This window comes from Alosa pseudoharengus, unplaced genomic scaffold, assembly GCF_046254945.1.
Source record: "Alosa pseudoharengus isolate Yale_2024_CS ecotype anadromous, Long Island Sound unplaced genomic scaffold, YU_APseudo_1.1 YU_APseudo_1.1_scf_4, whole genome shotgun sequence".
NCBI lineage: Eukaryota > Metazoa > Chordata > Actinopteri > Clupeiformes > Clupeidae > Alosa > Alosa pseudoharengus.
Genome location: NW_027468774.1, coordinates 5,765,777 through 5,783,276, shown reverse-complemented (window position 1 = coordinate 5,783,276; position 17,500 = coordinate 5,765,777). Strand labels below are relative to the sequence as shown.

The window sequence follows — 17,500 nt, the reverse complement described above, 5'->3', positions numbered from 1 at the left end:
CTGCCACTTCTCCCACCCGTCCATCGTGTAGCCGGCGGCGAGCGTTCCGGCCGGACACTCCGGTTCCCCTGCAGCCGCGCTTCTCGTCGAGAAGACGGTGTCACATGCGTTGAGAGACCAGTCGATGGAATCCATGGCTTTTAGTTTGGAGAGCAGTGTGGAGAGAGTCGCTCAGAGTAGAAGACAGTAGCCTAGACTGGACGAGACGAGGCGAGACGAGGCGAGACTAGATGAGACGAGAGGAGCAAAGCAGGGGAGGTAAGGGGGAGGAGAGAGAGAACATGTGACCGCCGCCCGCTGAGAGCCAACGCAGTTGATCATAAGAGGTCAAGTGTGTGTGATTATTATAAGATAATAAGTGTGTGTGGTTATTATACATGTGTGTGTGTGTGTGTGATTATTATACGAGGTCAAGTGCGTGTGTGATTATTATAAGAGGTGTGTGTGTGTGTGTGTGTGTGTGTGTGTGTGTGTGTGTGATTATTATAAGAGGTCAAGTGTGTGTGATTATTATAAGATAAGTCAAAGTCAAAGTCAAAGTCAGCTTTATTGTCAATTTCTTCACATGTTCCAGACATACAAAGAGATCGAAATTACGTTTCTCACTATCCCACGGTGGAGACAAGACATATTTTACCAATTTAAGTCCACAGACAAACATAACATTCAAGTAAACAAAAAAGTAAGTAAATAAGTAAATAAGAGGGCACATATAATGAAAAAATAAGAGCAGCAAAATTTGGTTGAAATTGTGCATAGACAGTCAATAAAATACTAGTGCAAAGTCAGGCCAAGAAAAGGCTGAGGTAGTTCTGTTTGACCTAAGTAAGTGTGTGTGGTTATTATAAGAGGTGTGTGTGTGTGTGTGTGTGTGTGATTATTATAAGAGGTCAAGTGTATGTGTGATTATTATAAGAGGTCAAGTGTGTGTGTGTGTGTGATTATTAGAAGAGTTCAAGTGTGTGATTATTATAAGAGGTCAAGTGTGTGTGATTATTATAAGAGGTGTGTGTGTGTGTGTGTGTGATTTATAAGATGTGTGTGTGTGTGATTATAAGAGGTCAAGTGTGTGTGATTATTATAAGAGGTGTGTGTGTGTGATTATTATAAGAGGTGTGTGTGTGATTATTATAAGAGGTCAAGTGTGTGTGAATATTATAAGAGGTGTGTGTGTGTGTGTGTGTGATTATTATAAGAGGTGTGTGTGTGTGTGTGTGTGTGTGTGTGTGTGTGTAATTGTTATAAGAGGTGTGTATGTGTGTGTGATTATTATAAGAGGTGTGTGTGTGTGTGATTATTATAAGATGTGTGTGTGTGTGTGTGTGTGTGTGTGTGTGATTATTATAAGAGGTGTGTGTGTGTGTGTGTGTGATTATTATAAGAGGTGTGTGTGATTATTATAAGAGGTGTGTGTGTGTGTGTGTGTGATTATTATAAGAGGTGTGTGTGTGTGTGTGTGATTATTATAAGAGGTGTGTATGTGTGTGTGTAATTATTATAAGAGGTGTGTATGTGTGTGTGTAATTATTATAAGAGGTGTGTGTGTGTGTGTGTGATTATTATAAGAGGTGTGTGTGTGTGTGTGTGATTATTATAAGAGGTGTGTATGTGTGTGTGTAATTATTATAAGAGGTGTGTGTGTGTAATTCTCTCTTTTTCTTCCTGTCTCCTCAGCTCTTTTGCTTCTGTATGATGTCACCAACAAAGCCTCCTTCAGCAACATCCAGGTAGGACGACTCTTTGTTTAGGCATTTATATGCACCAAGGAGGTTCCTCTCCCCCTGTGTTGGTTGGCTGGTTGTTTTGTCAGTGGGGTTGTGCAAATACGACTATCCCCTTTCCAACTAAAGCTGCACTGTAGTGCAGCGGGATATAGCGCCCGCACTATATACGGGCATATACGGGCCTACACCATATATGGGCATATACAGGACCAAACCATATACGGGCATATACGGGCCCACACCATATACGGGCATATACAGGACCACACCATATACGGGCATATACGGGCCTGCACCATACACGGGTCCAGCTGCCCACAGGGGCCCAAGTTTGGTTCATTTCCCAGCCCATCTCTCTCTACCCCACTCACTTCCTGTCAGTCTCTCACTATCCTATCAAAATAAGATACCAAAAAGCCCCCCAAAGTATGTACTGTACTTTAATAAAAAAGCCCCCCAAAGTATGTACTGTACTTTAATATAAAAGCATAGTTGGCTGGAAGGGTGTAGCAGGGACCAGGGAAGGACACTGGATCTTATGGCTGGAAGGGTGTAGCAGGGACCAGGGAAGGACACTGGATCTTATGGCTGGAAGGGTGTAGCAGGGACCAGGGAAGGACACTGGATCTTATGGCTGGAGGGGTGTAGCAGGGACCAGGGAAGGACACTGGATCTTATGGCTGGAAGGGTGTAGCAGGGACCAGGGAAGGACACTGGATCTTATGGCTGGAAGGGTGTAGCAGGGACCAGGGAAGGACACTGGATCTTATGGCTGGAGGGGTGTAGCAGGGACCAGGGAAGGACACTGGATCTTATGGCTGCCCGGTTGTGTCTTTTAAGAACCTCTGCGTGTTTCATCTGTCTAATTTCCAAACTAAATCTCACATGTGTAACTTTTGCCTCAGACAATGCTTTTGGAGTGCATCGCACCCACATGGGCACCCTACATGAACTTAGGTTCTTTGACATGGGCACCCTACATGAACTTAGGTTCTTTGACATGGGCACCCTACATGAACTTAGTTTCTCTTTAGAGTGCATCGCACTGACATGGGCACCCTACATGAACTTAGTTTATCTTTAGCTACCATTGCCAGACTGGGTGTCTGTTTTTGCTTTTGCTTCCATAGTGAGATACAGCATTAGAACAGACTCTTGGGTCTTGGCTGGGATATTCACTGCACCGCGTGTCATCCTGGTTTCATGTTGTTGTGTTGTGTGTGGCTCTGGTGTGCCGTGTGTTGTTTTGTCCCACTGTGTTTTGACACTGGTGCTGATAGCAGCATTCATTAGCAGTCACTAGCACACACACACACACACACACACACACACACACACACACGCATACATACATACATACATACACACACACATACACACACTGTGTTTTGACACTGGTGCTGATAGCAGCATTCATTAGCAGTCTCTCAGAGGCCTGTGGGTCAGCGCGCGGCCAGAGTGTGGATGACAGGCCTGTGACGAGTGGTGTCTGTGGTGTGTGTCCTCTTTGTCCTGTCCTGTCCTGTCCTGTCCTGTTGAAATGGGCTGTCATCCCCATGATGCACAGTAGGGTCAGCACTGCATCTCAATAAGAGCACTACGCAGAGCCAGCACAGGACCTGGAAACTAAATGTAACGTTGCTGTCAGTTTCATCACATCCTCTGGAACATGATTCTGAATCCTGTATAGAGAATGATTTGAGTTGTGTACCTTTACTATGGAAGAGCTGTCATGTGAAAATAAACACATTCACATCACAATGTTCACAGTGACTGTCTAACCCTCTGATAGGTTGATGTGGCCGATAATGACTGTCTGTAGCTGTCTGTAGTCTGTAGTCTGAAAGGTTGCTGTGATGGGCGTTGTATGTCAGTGAACTGTGAGAGTGACACACACACACACACACACACACACACACACACACACACACACACACACATACACACACACACACACACACACACACCTATAGTGTTATATGTCCAATTAGTCAGCCTTTTTACTACATATAAAAGGCATGACAATGTTTTTGGAAGATCATTGTCATACTTTGGCATAGAACTAAACATAAACATAAACTACCATATTATGTTAGTTATAAAGGTATGTATTGCGTTTGCTGCAGACTGGAGCAGTCAATAGCTGCTTAATCACAGATAGCATGGAGCATGAGGAGAGTATGTGCTCTGTCTTCTCTGAGCCTAAAGACCATTAGTCACACACACACACACACACACACACACACACACACACACACACCACACACACACACACACACACCACACACACCACACACACACACACACACACACACACACACATACACACACACACCACACATACACACACACACACACACACACACACACACACACACACAAACAAACATAAGCACACACACACACACACACACACACACACACACACACACACACACACACGCGCACACACACACACACACACACACACAAACAAACATAAACACACACACACATTCATCAGAGATAACACAATGCGAGATGAGGCTAATCTGTATTAGCTGCTCGGTGGAGCGAGGAAAACAGCTCATTTCTCCCGCGCGCTGGAGGGAATCTCTTCATTACCTCGACCCCAGATAGGCCTGGCACTCCGCACCGCACCGCTCCGCTCGTAAATCAAGTGGAATCAAGCCCTTAAAGCAGCCAGGATGAGCTTAGAGGTGTCATGGCTGCGTGAGTGAATTACTGATCCTCAGGCATCACCAGCCGACGCCTGAGCTCTCCGACACCAGGATGGGTTTAGAGATGTCAGGCCCACCTCTCTGGGGGATTACTGCAATGCACTCACACTCATAAGCACACATAGCCTACTGACAGTATGGCTATTCACTAAGCACACATAGCCTACTGACAGTGTGGCGATTCACTAAGCACACATAGCCTACTGACAGTGTGGCGATTCACTAAGCACACATAGCCTACTGACAGTGTGGCGATTCACTAAGCACACAGAGGGCTCTATCTTGCACTCCAGCGCAATTGACTTTGTATACTCGCGCTTTTGTCTTTCCTATTTTGCAGTCAGCGCATATTGGAATTTTCCCTCCACAGGTACATGTGCGCCCACGGGGGCGTTTTTATCGAAAAGAGTGGGCGTGTCCCGGCGCAAACGGTCCCTGTTGATATTTTGCAGTTTCAGAAAACAATTCCGCCACAGACCAGGAACCTCCTGGTCTAAAGTCAGTGGCGCAAATTCAGATGCTATTTTACGGGCGCATGCATGGCCACAGGCCTGCAGGAATGAATGCTATGCACACCGATCTACAGACACCCTGTGCACAAATGGAAACATTCAAAGCCTTGATCATATTTGTCTGTTTCCTGGTTTTGTTCGTGCATTAGTCAACTAAAAATTTAGTAGCCTATATAGTACCTCTACATGCAATATCTTTACAACAACGCCTAATTACAAACTAATAATTTGGACAACTTTATACAGCCCTATAAAGGCTAAAGTTACCTTTAGTTTTGTTCCAATTTACCGTTGTGTATGACTTTAAACATTGTGTGCGCTTTAACACCAGCCTATAAGCATTATTCCAGCTGCCCTAAGGTTTTGACAAGCACCACAATTTTGCCTACCTTGTTGTAGCCCATCTGAAATAACTCCAAGCTTTGCTATGTTCCCTCCATCCTTTCGTTGTTTTCAAAAAACGTTTTATATCCATGATGGCCTTGAAGTCTTCAGGTTGTGAATTAGCTTAAATCAGCTTATTATGTGCTGTTAACCAGCAACCATAGATAGTAAAAGAAAGCAGCAAGTAGCCTTGGCTAGTTGCTGCGTCCATTCATTTATTATTCTCTCTCCTGCTCAAACAAAAGTTGTGCGTGCATTAAGTTGATGATAACGTGTTTACAAACTCTACTTTACATAACATATTTTGAATAGCCTACTGTCATGCAGTTAATGGAATACTGTACAGAGTTGGAAAGTTAGGTCAACCTGCAGGAGCGCTTGCTTGGGCGCCTGTGTTGCGCAATGCACACATAGCCTACTGACAGAATGGCGATTCACTCATAAGCACACACTCTGTGTGTGTGTGTGTGTGTGTGTGTGTCTGTGTGTCCAGGGTGCGATTTGTAGGGGGGGATGGTGAGGATTTCCCCCACTCTGGTTTTCCTATCCCTACCTCTGCTAAATTATTTTTATCATCTGGGGGGACAACATTTATCCCCCCCTGCCCCTCATATTGATTAATGCTACTTCATATAAGTAAAGCGCTGCAACGTGAGAACAGTCTAGTAGGCTAGCCTACATAATAATCTGACATCAGAAACGCACCGTCACCGTCAGCACTGATGCTGCTGACATAGTGGCTGCGTGATAACTTAATTTGGCCTTGATCGTGCAGGACATTTCAGAATGTCGAGTGTGTATAATCCATCATAAATGGCTAGGTTCAATGGGAAAGTTAGCTGGACAAATGAAAGAAAACGAGAAGGATTCAGTGAAGCATAATAATGTTTTAGAACCTTCAAAATTAGAAAACTGATGCAACTGAGATGGAGGACAACTGCACGTAGAGTAGAACGTAGGCCTATTGTCCGAAGGAACTTACATTAAATGAGGAGATATTTGCTGAATGTCACAAAAAGTGTTACAGAAATTGCTTGGCATCGCTTACTCAATGGCTCTCTACCGAAACACCTGTAGTTTGCGGAGGACGAACGAGAAAGCACTCGTTTGATAAATCAGCCAGTAGTATAATATTAAAATAACTTTTAGAAATAATCTGTACTGCAAAAACGAATGTTGGTGGGTATTTAAACTATCTAGCGGGTGTTTTAACAGCTGCAAGAAATAGAAGCTTCATGGTCTTTATGTTCTGGTTCGTAAATTATTTTCATAAAACTTCAAGTTGCCCTATAACTTTACTCTCCAGACTCTTCACTGCACTGTAGGCAATTAACCAGACATGTGGACTCGAGTCACATGACTTGGACTCGAGTCAGACTCGAGTCGTGATTTTAATGACTTCAGACTCGACTTGATAAAATTCGGCATGACTTGCGACTCGACTTGGACTTGAATACTATTCACTTGAGACTTGACTCGGACTTTGCCTCTTTGACTTGTAATGACTTGACATGTCTCGAGTCAAAAATAAATTTCCTGATCGTGGACCAGTCACCCCAGGGATTCACTTCTGTGACGAAAAAAACAAAACAGATAGTGGACACAAACAGGCAGAGCACAGTGATCAGTGCTTCTGTCAGCACCACACGCATCATGCACTGTGTGTAGGGCACCAAGAGACAGAGGAAGGACCAATATTACATTTTTTTTAGCTTTACTGCCAACAAATTTGCATTCTTGTTAGACAACGTTTACAATGTCAAAATGCACCAACAGTATGTTACATAAAGATGATACTTTTCGGGTCCTCTCCATTAAGATCCATCTTGAACGTATGCTAGCCTACTCCATTTAATTGAGAAGGCGTTTCAGCGCGCACGAAAGGGAGAGAAAACAAGTGGCAGGTTCCAGCTGGCTTGTCATTGATGATGATGATTGATATCTCCTTTTAAATATAAGAAACGTATAAAAGGAAATCATGAAGGAAACAAAGACGAGATTAGAGGAATTTGCGGATTTATCTGGTTCTCACTACTGTTATAAACTGTGAGAGCCAGGGCACTTTGACATAGGCTGCACTCACTGTGATTTGGAAAATGGACAAGGATATGAAGAGTTGTCTTTGCCTTTGTGTAATGGAACTGGTGAGTCTTGAAGTCTTCAATAATTCATTTACATGAAGCACATGATATTATGCTGATTGAAACGCATTTCACTTAGCTAGGTGGCTACTGGCTACCAGGCTCATAATTCACTTTTAATTGCAAACAGAAAATGTCTTTTCTTTTATTTCCAAAGGAATGAAAGCTGTTTGTGGCAACTTAATATCATGCTTATCATTGTTAATATTGTGCTATACATGTGGCACAAACAATGTTAGAGTTTGTGGACCAGCCTAGCTATATTTGAATGGAGCTGGTAAAAAAGTCATTAGGAGAACGTGTGGACAGTGGCACACATTGGATTTAAAGTGACAGTGCACCATTTACAAAAGAGTTAAACAGCATCACATGTGTAGTATTTAAGAAATGAATACTTTAAAACAAAATTACTGTCTGCCGCACCCCCACGGCTATGTACTCATCCTTACAGTGGACGCTGCAAAAAACTATATATATATTTGCTGCTGTGCTGAGTGTCTTATAGCTATCCGTTTCGTACAGATTACTCAGGTATGCTCATGCGTATATTTCACAGGTATGCACATGCATATATTGTAAAAGCTATCAAGACAGAACCATTGAACATATTTTACAGAACCATTGAACATTTTTATTTCTATGCTCTTTTATGTTTTTTTATGATCGATATCTAATAATGGCATTATTAAGTGAAAAGTACCTGATGACTTGTTCAGGACTTGAAAAAGATTGGGACTTGGACTTGGACTCGACTTGGCTTTGATGTGACTTGGACTTGGACTCGACTTGCCCTTCTCTGTATTTACTTGGGACTTGACTTGGACTTGACTGCTATGACTTGGGACTTACTTGTGACTTGCCAAACAGTGACTTGGTCCCACCTCTGCAATTAACTGACAGTATGATAGGCTATTTATTTTCTGTAGGCTACAATAAACACATTTATTTTTTCAACTTTTGCAATATTTCGCACTTGGCTACTGAACGCAAATCAGCAGGAGAGAGAATGCACGTAGCCTACGCAGCGTGTAGCGCAATGTGTAGGCTATTTGGTTACCAACTAACACTGTTAGCCAATTCACTAACTTAAGACTTCAGTGCCATCATATACAATGTTTTTTTACACAACAAATACAGAAAGGATGGAGGCAGCAAAAGTAGAGAAGTCATTTCAGATGGGGCAAGAACAAGGTGAATTTGTATGCTTGTCAAAACGTAGTCCTACCCTGCATTAGAGGAGCTGATCATCATACCAAGCACACTCGCTGTTTAAAGTCATACACCACGGTAAACTAAAACTAAAATGTTACAAAGGTGGCAAAAATAATATAGGGTATTATTAGCCATGACATTACTAGGCTATGAATCGTTCGTTCATTTTTTTTTTTTTTTGGGGGGGGGGGTTACAAACGTATTCAAAATCATCCCCCCCTCTGGTTTTTACACAAATCGCACCCTGTGTGTGTCTGTGTGTGTGCGTATGTGTGTGTGTGTGTGTGTGTGTGTGTGTGTGTCTGTGTGTGTGTGTGTGTGTGTGTCTTAGATGGCATTCTCTGGTTAACAAGGAAAACACATACCGGTAGTAGTCAGGAAAAAAATGGATTTGTTTTTATCTTCCGACTGCTCGGACGGAGTTGAGAGAAAGGAGGAGACTGTGTGAAGAGAGGAAAGGAGGTGTGTTTGTGTGAGGAGAGGAGAGAGGAGGAGGTGTCTGTGTAAGGGGAGGAAAGGAGGTGTGTGTGTGTGTGAGGAGAGGAAAGGAGGTGTGTGTGAGGAGAGGAAAGAAGATGTGTGTGTGAATTGCTGGATGCATGGAAGAGTTCATGGCAGCAATAAAACCATAAAATAGCCTGAGGGGTCAGAGAGAAAAAGAGAGAGAGGAAGAGAGAGAGAGATGAGAAATGAAAACCCTCAGTGTTCCTGTCAGAAAGAAAGGGGGGTGGAAGGGGGGGGGGGGTTAAAGAGAAGTCAAGATAAATGAACTTGGTTAGGGCATGCTGCAGTCAGTGACATTAATAGGTCATTGAGGCCGTTTAGTTTTATATTGCTAGCCATTGGCACTCACACTCCTCTCATACCACATACAGCAACATTAAATATGGATTAAGGAAGCATTTGGCAAGTTCATATTTTCACATGCATCATATACACCACCTTCGGGCTATGAGATACCAATTCTGCTGCTCTACTGCTGTGTGTGTGTGTGTGTGTGTGTGTGTGTGTGTGTGTGTGTGTGTGTGTGTGTATGTGTGTGTGTGTGTGAGAGAGAGAGAGAGAGAGAAAGACTCCCAACATGAGTTTCAGCTTATTTCTGTGACTATGCAGTACATCATCCTAATCCATTAAATAATGCAATGGCAGTTGTCTTCTCGCAAACACTCAATAAAATCTTAGTCTCTTAGTCTCTTAGACTCTCATAATCGTTGCAAACGCCAGGCATATCATACATACTGTCATAAGGTCTTAGCCGCTGACATTTAATGGAATGACGTTTGATGATTCCATCATCAATAATTGCCATGTTGGCTCTCATACTACTATGTCACTATGACAGTTCTGACATTCTATAAAGAGACTGCCTTGGACACCCCATGACAGCTACCATGGACACTTAAAGTACCAGCATGACACTACCATGACGCGTGACGTGTACCAGCATGACACTACCATGACGTGTGACGTGTACCAGCATGACACTACCATGACGTGTGACATGTACCAGCATGACACTACCATGACACTACCAGCATGACACTACCATGACGTGTGACGTGTACCAGCATGACACTACCATGACACTACCAGCATGACACTACAATGACGTGTGACGTGTACCAGCATGACACTACCATGACGTGATACGTGTACCAGCATGACACTACCATGACACTACCAGCATGACACTACCATGACGTGTGACGTGTAGAGTTCTCAACGGGTCGGGTCGGCCCGACAAACCCGACAGGACCCGCAGGTTCGGGACGAAAATATAAGCAAATGACTCGGGTCGGGTCGGACCTCGGGCTTAACCTTTTCTGCTCAGTGAAAAAAAAACATTTATTAATCATCGCAGCTGTTCACCGTAAAGAAAGTCTGCTGCTGCGTGCAACGTGCATCATGGAGAGGGGCAGGGGCAGACGCTGCGTGCACGCCTTTAGCCTGGAGAAGAAGATGGAGTTGGTGAAAAGTAGGCTAAACTTGCCGCAGGTGAATTCACCGTCGCTACTACAGGAGTGGGGAAATCAGAGGTCTGGAAAGTGTTTGGAGTGGTGCTGGATTCTGATGAATTCTACAGGTTATTTGCAATGCTCAAAATGCAAGGTGCTGATGCAATATGTGACCCTGCAAGGCGAAACCAGTCGCTTTGGTAAAATGTACAAAATTAAGTTATTGTGCTCACATGAACGTCAATAAACTAAGCTTTCCAACGATATGTATATCGAGGGTAGGCCTATTGCAAAAAGTATCGCTAAGATAACCGCATCCAAAGTTGGCATGGTTCTTCCGTCACGATACGCCAGAAGAGGAGAAAATCACCGTTTTAAGTAAATTGTCAAGCTAATGTGTTGAATCTTCACCTAAATAAAGTCAGGGTTTAACAGTCAAAACGTAGCCTATGTTTTACGTCGGGCCGCGGGCCGGGTTCGGGCAGATAATTCATGTTGATGTGTCGGGTTACATCGGGTCCGGGCTTTAAAAGCCACGAGCCGGGTCGGGTCGGGTTGTAATTTTCAGGCCCGTTGACAACTCTAGTGACGTGTACCAGCATGACACTACCATGACGTGTGACGTGTACCAGCATGACACAACCATGACACTACCAGCATGACACTACCATGACGCGTGACGTGTACCAGCATGACACTACCATGACACTACCAGCATGACACTACCATGACGTGTGACGTGTACCAGCATGACACTACCATGACGCGTGACGTGTACCAGCATGACACTACCAGCATGACAACGATAACGATAATAATTACCGTTTTAATTTCAAACATCATGATTATCACTGTTGATTACCGCGGTGTGGAAACGTTGTGTTTAATCCTTCCCAGGTTCATCCGAGCCTGCTTTTGACATACAGTAGGCCTGGTACAATGGAACAAAACTGGTACCCTACTGATTCTGTTGTCTAATTGATGGTTTTAACTACGATTCGGATTAGGCTACACCTGATTTTTAAAAGGCGGAACTTTTTCACCGCAAAGTGTGTACTGTATCATGTAGCCACTCCTTTTTTTATGTTCATGTCCACATTAAATCCATTCCACTCACATTATCAGGAGAATACAGTAGCCTAAAGTTTTATTTTGAACGCTTACTTTGGTCTCACTCATTGCATCCAAATAACAGAAATAGCAAACTCCAAGTTATGGTAGGGTAAATTAAGCTGTAAGCACATAGGCAATTAAACATAAAGAAAAAAGTGAACGGGACACTTTTTGAAACTTTCAGCTTGAGTAGGCCTATCAGTGCTTTCTGAACATATTGAACACACTTTTAGAAATACCGTGCTAATGCCGAAAACCGTGATAATTTTGGTCACTATAACCGTGAGGTTACATTTTCATACCGTTACATCCCTAACCATGACGTGTGACGTGAATGTTACTTCTTGCCACACCGAATATACTGTAGGTGTGACAAAAAGTAAATTGTGAACACTTGCAATAACACATTACAGTTAAGCAAAAGAGCAATGACATTTTGGCATGTTTTTACCATTCTTGATTTAATATACAGAAGAAAAAAAATGTATACTCCTACTTAACTATTCTAATCTCATGGGTTTGTTATTTTTTTAATTGTACTTATAGAGCGGCAAAACATTACACATGTCTCATGGCGCTTTACAGAGTGTTAGACAGTGTTTTTCTTACCTTCCAGTCATTTACCAGCCATTGAGACAGAAGCCCTGTCTGAAGGGTTCTGGTAACACAGAAGCACAAAAAAAGCAATATGCAGTTTATGGAAATAAACTGAGCCGTGGGTTGCCAGATTACAGAGTGCGACATGACAAGCATATTACACATGCATCAGGCCCTCTATCAGAGAAGCCCTTTCAGCATGGAAGGGTAAACTCATAATAGTTTTGTCAAGTTGTCTTGTTCTGTTTGACAGGTCAGAATATTACATAACGCAAAACCACAGTATGAATTATACATAATTACAGTCATTGAAAATGTCAGTGTTTTCAGAGAGCTGTAATAATATTCATGTGCTTCCCTGGGATGGAGGAAGTTTCTTATGTGCCGACTCTGGCACATCTACGCTGTTCACACCTGGCAACTTTGAGCTTTGGAAATTAGGGGGATTTCCTGGGATTCTAACCCAATATATGGCAACATTTCAACATTGTGCTTTCAGTTGCTATCCCTCTGCTAACAGCAATAATTCACAGACTACAAAACTGCTGCGCTAACTGAGCAAGCTAGGTCTAACATAATGTGTGTAGGTCTAACCTAATAACGTGTGTAGGTCTAACGTAATGTGTGTAGGTCTAACGTAATGTGTGTAGGTCTATCGTAATGTGTGTAGGTCTAGGTCTAACGAAATGTGTATAGGTCTAAGTCTAACGTAATGTGTGTAGGTCTAGGTCTAACAAAATGTGTGTAGGTCTAGGTCTATCGTAATGTGTGTAGGTCTAACGTAATGTTTGTAGGTCTAAGTCTAACGTAATGTGTGTAGGTCTAGCGTAATGTGTGTAGGTCCAGGTCAGGGGTCGGCAACCCGCGGCTCCGGAGCCGCATGCGGCTCTTTGATCCCTCTGATGCGGCTCAGCTTTTGAAATTAATTAATGAGTATTTAAAAATGTATTTTATTTTAGTTCGTTTATTTTCAAAATGTAATATTGTAAGTCTATCTGAGTAATTTAGCTTAGCCTATACAACTTTCCACCACACTTGACTCCGTAACCATAGCTGCACAATATTGTTACATTTGCGGTTCGTTGCCATGTCATGATGTCAATATCAAACAAAATCACCGATTTTCCTCCATTTCAGTCAACGAGAACACTTTAATTGTTATTGTTGATGTGTGCGCTTGCTAGATAAGGAAAATGTCAAAAAGGAAACGTCAGCGACCACAGCTTGTGAGCGGGAACACAAGGCTGAAATGATTCAGCCCCCTATGAAAAAGTTTCCATCCGAAGACTGATTCTGAAAACGCGAAATGAACTGCCCGTTATATATCGCACACTGCAACAAGTTAGTAGGCTAGCCTATTGCTGTGTTAACCCTGTTCGGTTCCACTTGCATGTGAGAAATCTTTCTCACCTATGAAAAATATAAAGACAAACCTGCGCTCACGTTTAAGGGCAATTCCGCGCAAAACTATCACATCCATAACGCCAACACAATGCCATGGTATTTAGTTGACGTTATGGATATGACAGTTTTGCGTGGAGTTGCCCTTAAATGGTGACAGCCTCAATTCTTGCATGAAACTTCACCTCACTGAATATGAGCCAGCCAGACTCCAAGTCCATCACTAAATCTAAACTCTGGTAGGCCTATATGTTCAACTTCGCCAATGACATGTCAACGAAAATTGAGTGTTGTGTTGTTAGTTACTTTGCATACCAAAGGACACTGGAAAAATAGGGGGTGGTGTTATAGCCTAAGGCCTATAGTTCTGTCATTCCACTTTACATTTCAAGTTACTTGCACATTAAAACTAGTAGAAAATGTAGGCTATTTAAAAATCCTCTGTTGAATGAAAGTAACTGTATGTTAAATATCCAAACTTTTTCTTGTAACCATCTTTATGTGGCTCTTCTGAGATTCAAAAAATAATAAACTTGGTAAAAGTGGCTCTCCAGGCAAAAAAGGTTGCCGACCCCTGGTCTAGGTCTAACGAGAATTTGCTTACCGAATGGTGTCAAGACATGTTCTCGTAACAACCAAGCAGTTATTTCAAATTGGCTAATATCACTCTATCAGGAAACATGCACCTTGAGGCAAGCAAAAGGAGGGTTTTCTGCATTGACAACATCTGTTTCACTGGTAGGGCAACAGGGCAGCACTACAGAGACTGCCAAGTCCAGTGGTAGGGCTAATGCTATGAGACTATTTAAATGACAAGTCCAGTGGTAGGGCTAATGCTATGAGACTATTCAAATGACAAGTCCAGTGGTAGGGCTAACGTTATGAGACTATTCTCCTCATATGAGAATATTAAAACAGGAAGACAGCTGGAAAAAAGCTAAAATACGTGAGAGACCCAGAAACAATGGGAGGGTTGAAAGCTATGGCACTGTTAAATAGTGTGCAGTGCACTCTGATGACCCCCCCCCCCCCAACAGGGAAGCATAATGGATTAAAAATCTGCTGCAATCATGGGATCTGAAGAAGGCCAGACTGGCCAAAACATTATTGCCTCAATAAAGTAATTAGCTTTAAACTCAGAGTGTACGGCACCTCTCTCCTTTCACTAAAGATCTGCTGCGGTCTGACGGCGTGTACCCTACCTGTGTTTAGAAGTGAATGCTGCGGTCTGACCTAACGGCGTGTACTGTACCCTACCTGTGTTTAGAAGTGAATGTTGAAACGTCTGCTGCTTTGCACTCCCCAGACAGCCGCGTCAGTCAGTGTGCTGTTCAGACGGCCTGCACAGACAGGGACACGGCCTTATCTCCAGGTGCCGTCGGACTGAACACTCACTCTCCTATTATCCACACACATGCCAATGGAGAACACACACTCTCCTATTATCCACACACACGCCAATGGAGAACACACACTCTCCTATCATCCACACACACGCCAAGGGAGAATTTCCCCTGGGGATCAATAAAGCATATCTATCTATCTATCTAACAGTCACTCTCCAATCATCCACACACACGCCAATGGAGAACACACACTCTCCTATCATCCACACACAACGCCAATGGGAAGTCGGAATCGTGCTCTGTGATCTCTGGTTGTGCCTGAGCACACATTTTTGTTATTACTGGTATGTGTCTCTGTGTTTCTGTTGCCACGTGTATTGTCTTTCCGTGTGTGTGTGTGTGTGTCTGTGTGTCTGTGTGTGTGTGTGTGTGTGTGTGTGTGTGTGTGTATTGTGTTTGTGTGTGTGTGTGTGTGTGTCTGTGTGGTTGTGTGTGTGTGTGTCTCTGTGTCTGTGTGTGTGTGTGTGTGTGTTCATCTGTTTGTGACAGTAAGGTAGTGAGAGAGTAAGAGAGAACAGTCTCAGTTTATTGCTCCTGAGAAAAAGATTGCACATGTCCAGAAGTCACCCATTACACTGAGACAGAGAGATACTGTGATAGAGATAGAGTGCAAGAGAAAGGGGGAGAGGAGAGAGAGAGAGAGAGAGTGAAGAGAAGTGAGAGAGGGAGAGGAGAGAGGGAGAAGAGGAGAGAGGGGGGGAGAGGAGAGAGAGAAGGAGGTAGGGAGAGGAGGAGAGAGAAAGAGAGGAAGAAGAGGAGAGAGGGGGGGAGAGGAGGAGAGCATCAGTGTGAAGAGCTGTAAAATGAAAGGAGACTGAAGACAGTGGCTGCATCTGAAGTGAGTGGAGGAGAGGAGAGAGGGAGAAGTGGAGAGAGGGAGGAGAGGAGAGAGAGAAAGAAGGAGAGAGGGAGGAGAGAGGAGGACAAGACTGATACTGGTTGAAGTTGGGACTGAGATTATGGCCTCACATATTGGTCTAGCCTCAAGTAATATTTTAATAGGTACTACAGCATCTGTTTCTAATATGGAAATATGGAAATCAGTTATATGAGGGTGTTTTATTTCAGAAACATCTTGAGCTCAGACTGTAATATTGAATAGTATCTTGTGCTCCAATAGCACCTGGCGGTGACTAGGGACTACACCACTTTACGCTGTAGGGTCTGAAAATGCAAATCATATGTAAAAATGAAGGAGAGAGTGAAGAGAGAAGAGAGGGAGGAATAAGGAGAGAGAGGAGAGGAGGAGGAGAGGAGGGGAGGAGAGGAGGGGAAGAGGAGAGTGTCTGTCTTATGCAAGAGGAGGGCAGGAGGTTGGGACTGATTATATAATGGTCTATAGCCTCCAGTAATATACTGTTAATTATTTACATTTTAATAAGTATCTGTTTCTAATATGGAAATATGATGACAATAAATATAGTCATAATTAACTTATAATGACATGATTTTTTCATTTCAGAAACACTGTCTTTAGCAACCATTTAGATTGAATTCACACTGCACCTTGAGCTGAGCCGAAGAGCTTGTAATATTGAATAATGTCTCGCGTTCCAATAGCACCTGGTGACTATTGGGTTGACCGCTCTACGCATAGGGGGCTGAAAATGCCAATTATATGTAAAAATGTTCTGAGTTTAACCATATCATTTTTGCATCAGTTTCCAAATGTGTTGTGTCCACACGGAAATGCTATAAAAAAAAGTGCAGTTGTTGTGGCAACCATTTTCTGAAAACCCATTTATTTCTGAAGCTCTCCATATCCCGGTCCTCATCACAATGCAACCTCAGCAGTTTCACACGTATGCACCTCTGCAAGCAGTTCTGACAAATAATAGCTCTCATTGTGGGTGGTGGAGAATGCTGTTTTAGTGTGGAGGGAAAGGGGCAAATGGATAAATGATGACATGTTTTCGATTGAACCCAGGTTAGTGTTGACGGAGTCTTATCTGTATCCACTCTCTCTGTGCTGTTACTCCATCTGATGTAGATTATCTAATGTAGATGCCTGGGAGGGTCTCTATTTATAGGCCAAGATCATCTAATGTAGACGCCTGGGAGGGTCTGTGTTTATGAGCCCAGGTCAGGTCCACTAAGGTCACAACCAAACCCTGCCAGAGCAGAGACGTGCTGGCGCATCACCCTGGACTTGTTTTCAATTCCGCTCAGGCACTCAGGACCTCTGGCAGGCTGCACTGTAATTCACGGAGCCTTTATGAGTTTTTATTTTCAATGTTAGGCTTGTTTTTGTGTTATCCGTCATTGCTATGCAAAACCCCATCCCCGCAGGCAGGCCAGTGAAACGCGCTGACCCTCACCGTCTCCTACCTCTGCT

The 17,500-nt window shown here is 43.2% G+C and overlaps 1 protein-coding gene across 1 annotated transcript in view; it reads left to right on the top strand.

The window, feature by feature from the left end:
• Positions 1 to 17,500, top strand: part of LOC143102791 (ras-related protein Rab-26-like) — a 134,947-nt gene that overhangs the window by 75,154 nt on the left and 42,293 nt on the right. Inside the window, exon 5 of the mRNA XM_076266597.1 lies at positions 1,675 to 1,727. Coding sequence (XP_076122712.1) covers positions 1,675 to 1,727 — 53 coding nt within the window. The remainder of the gene's footprint in view (positions 1 to 1,674; positions 1,728 to 17,500) is intronic.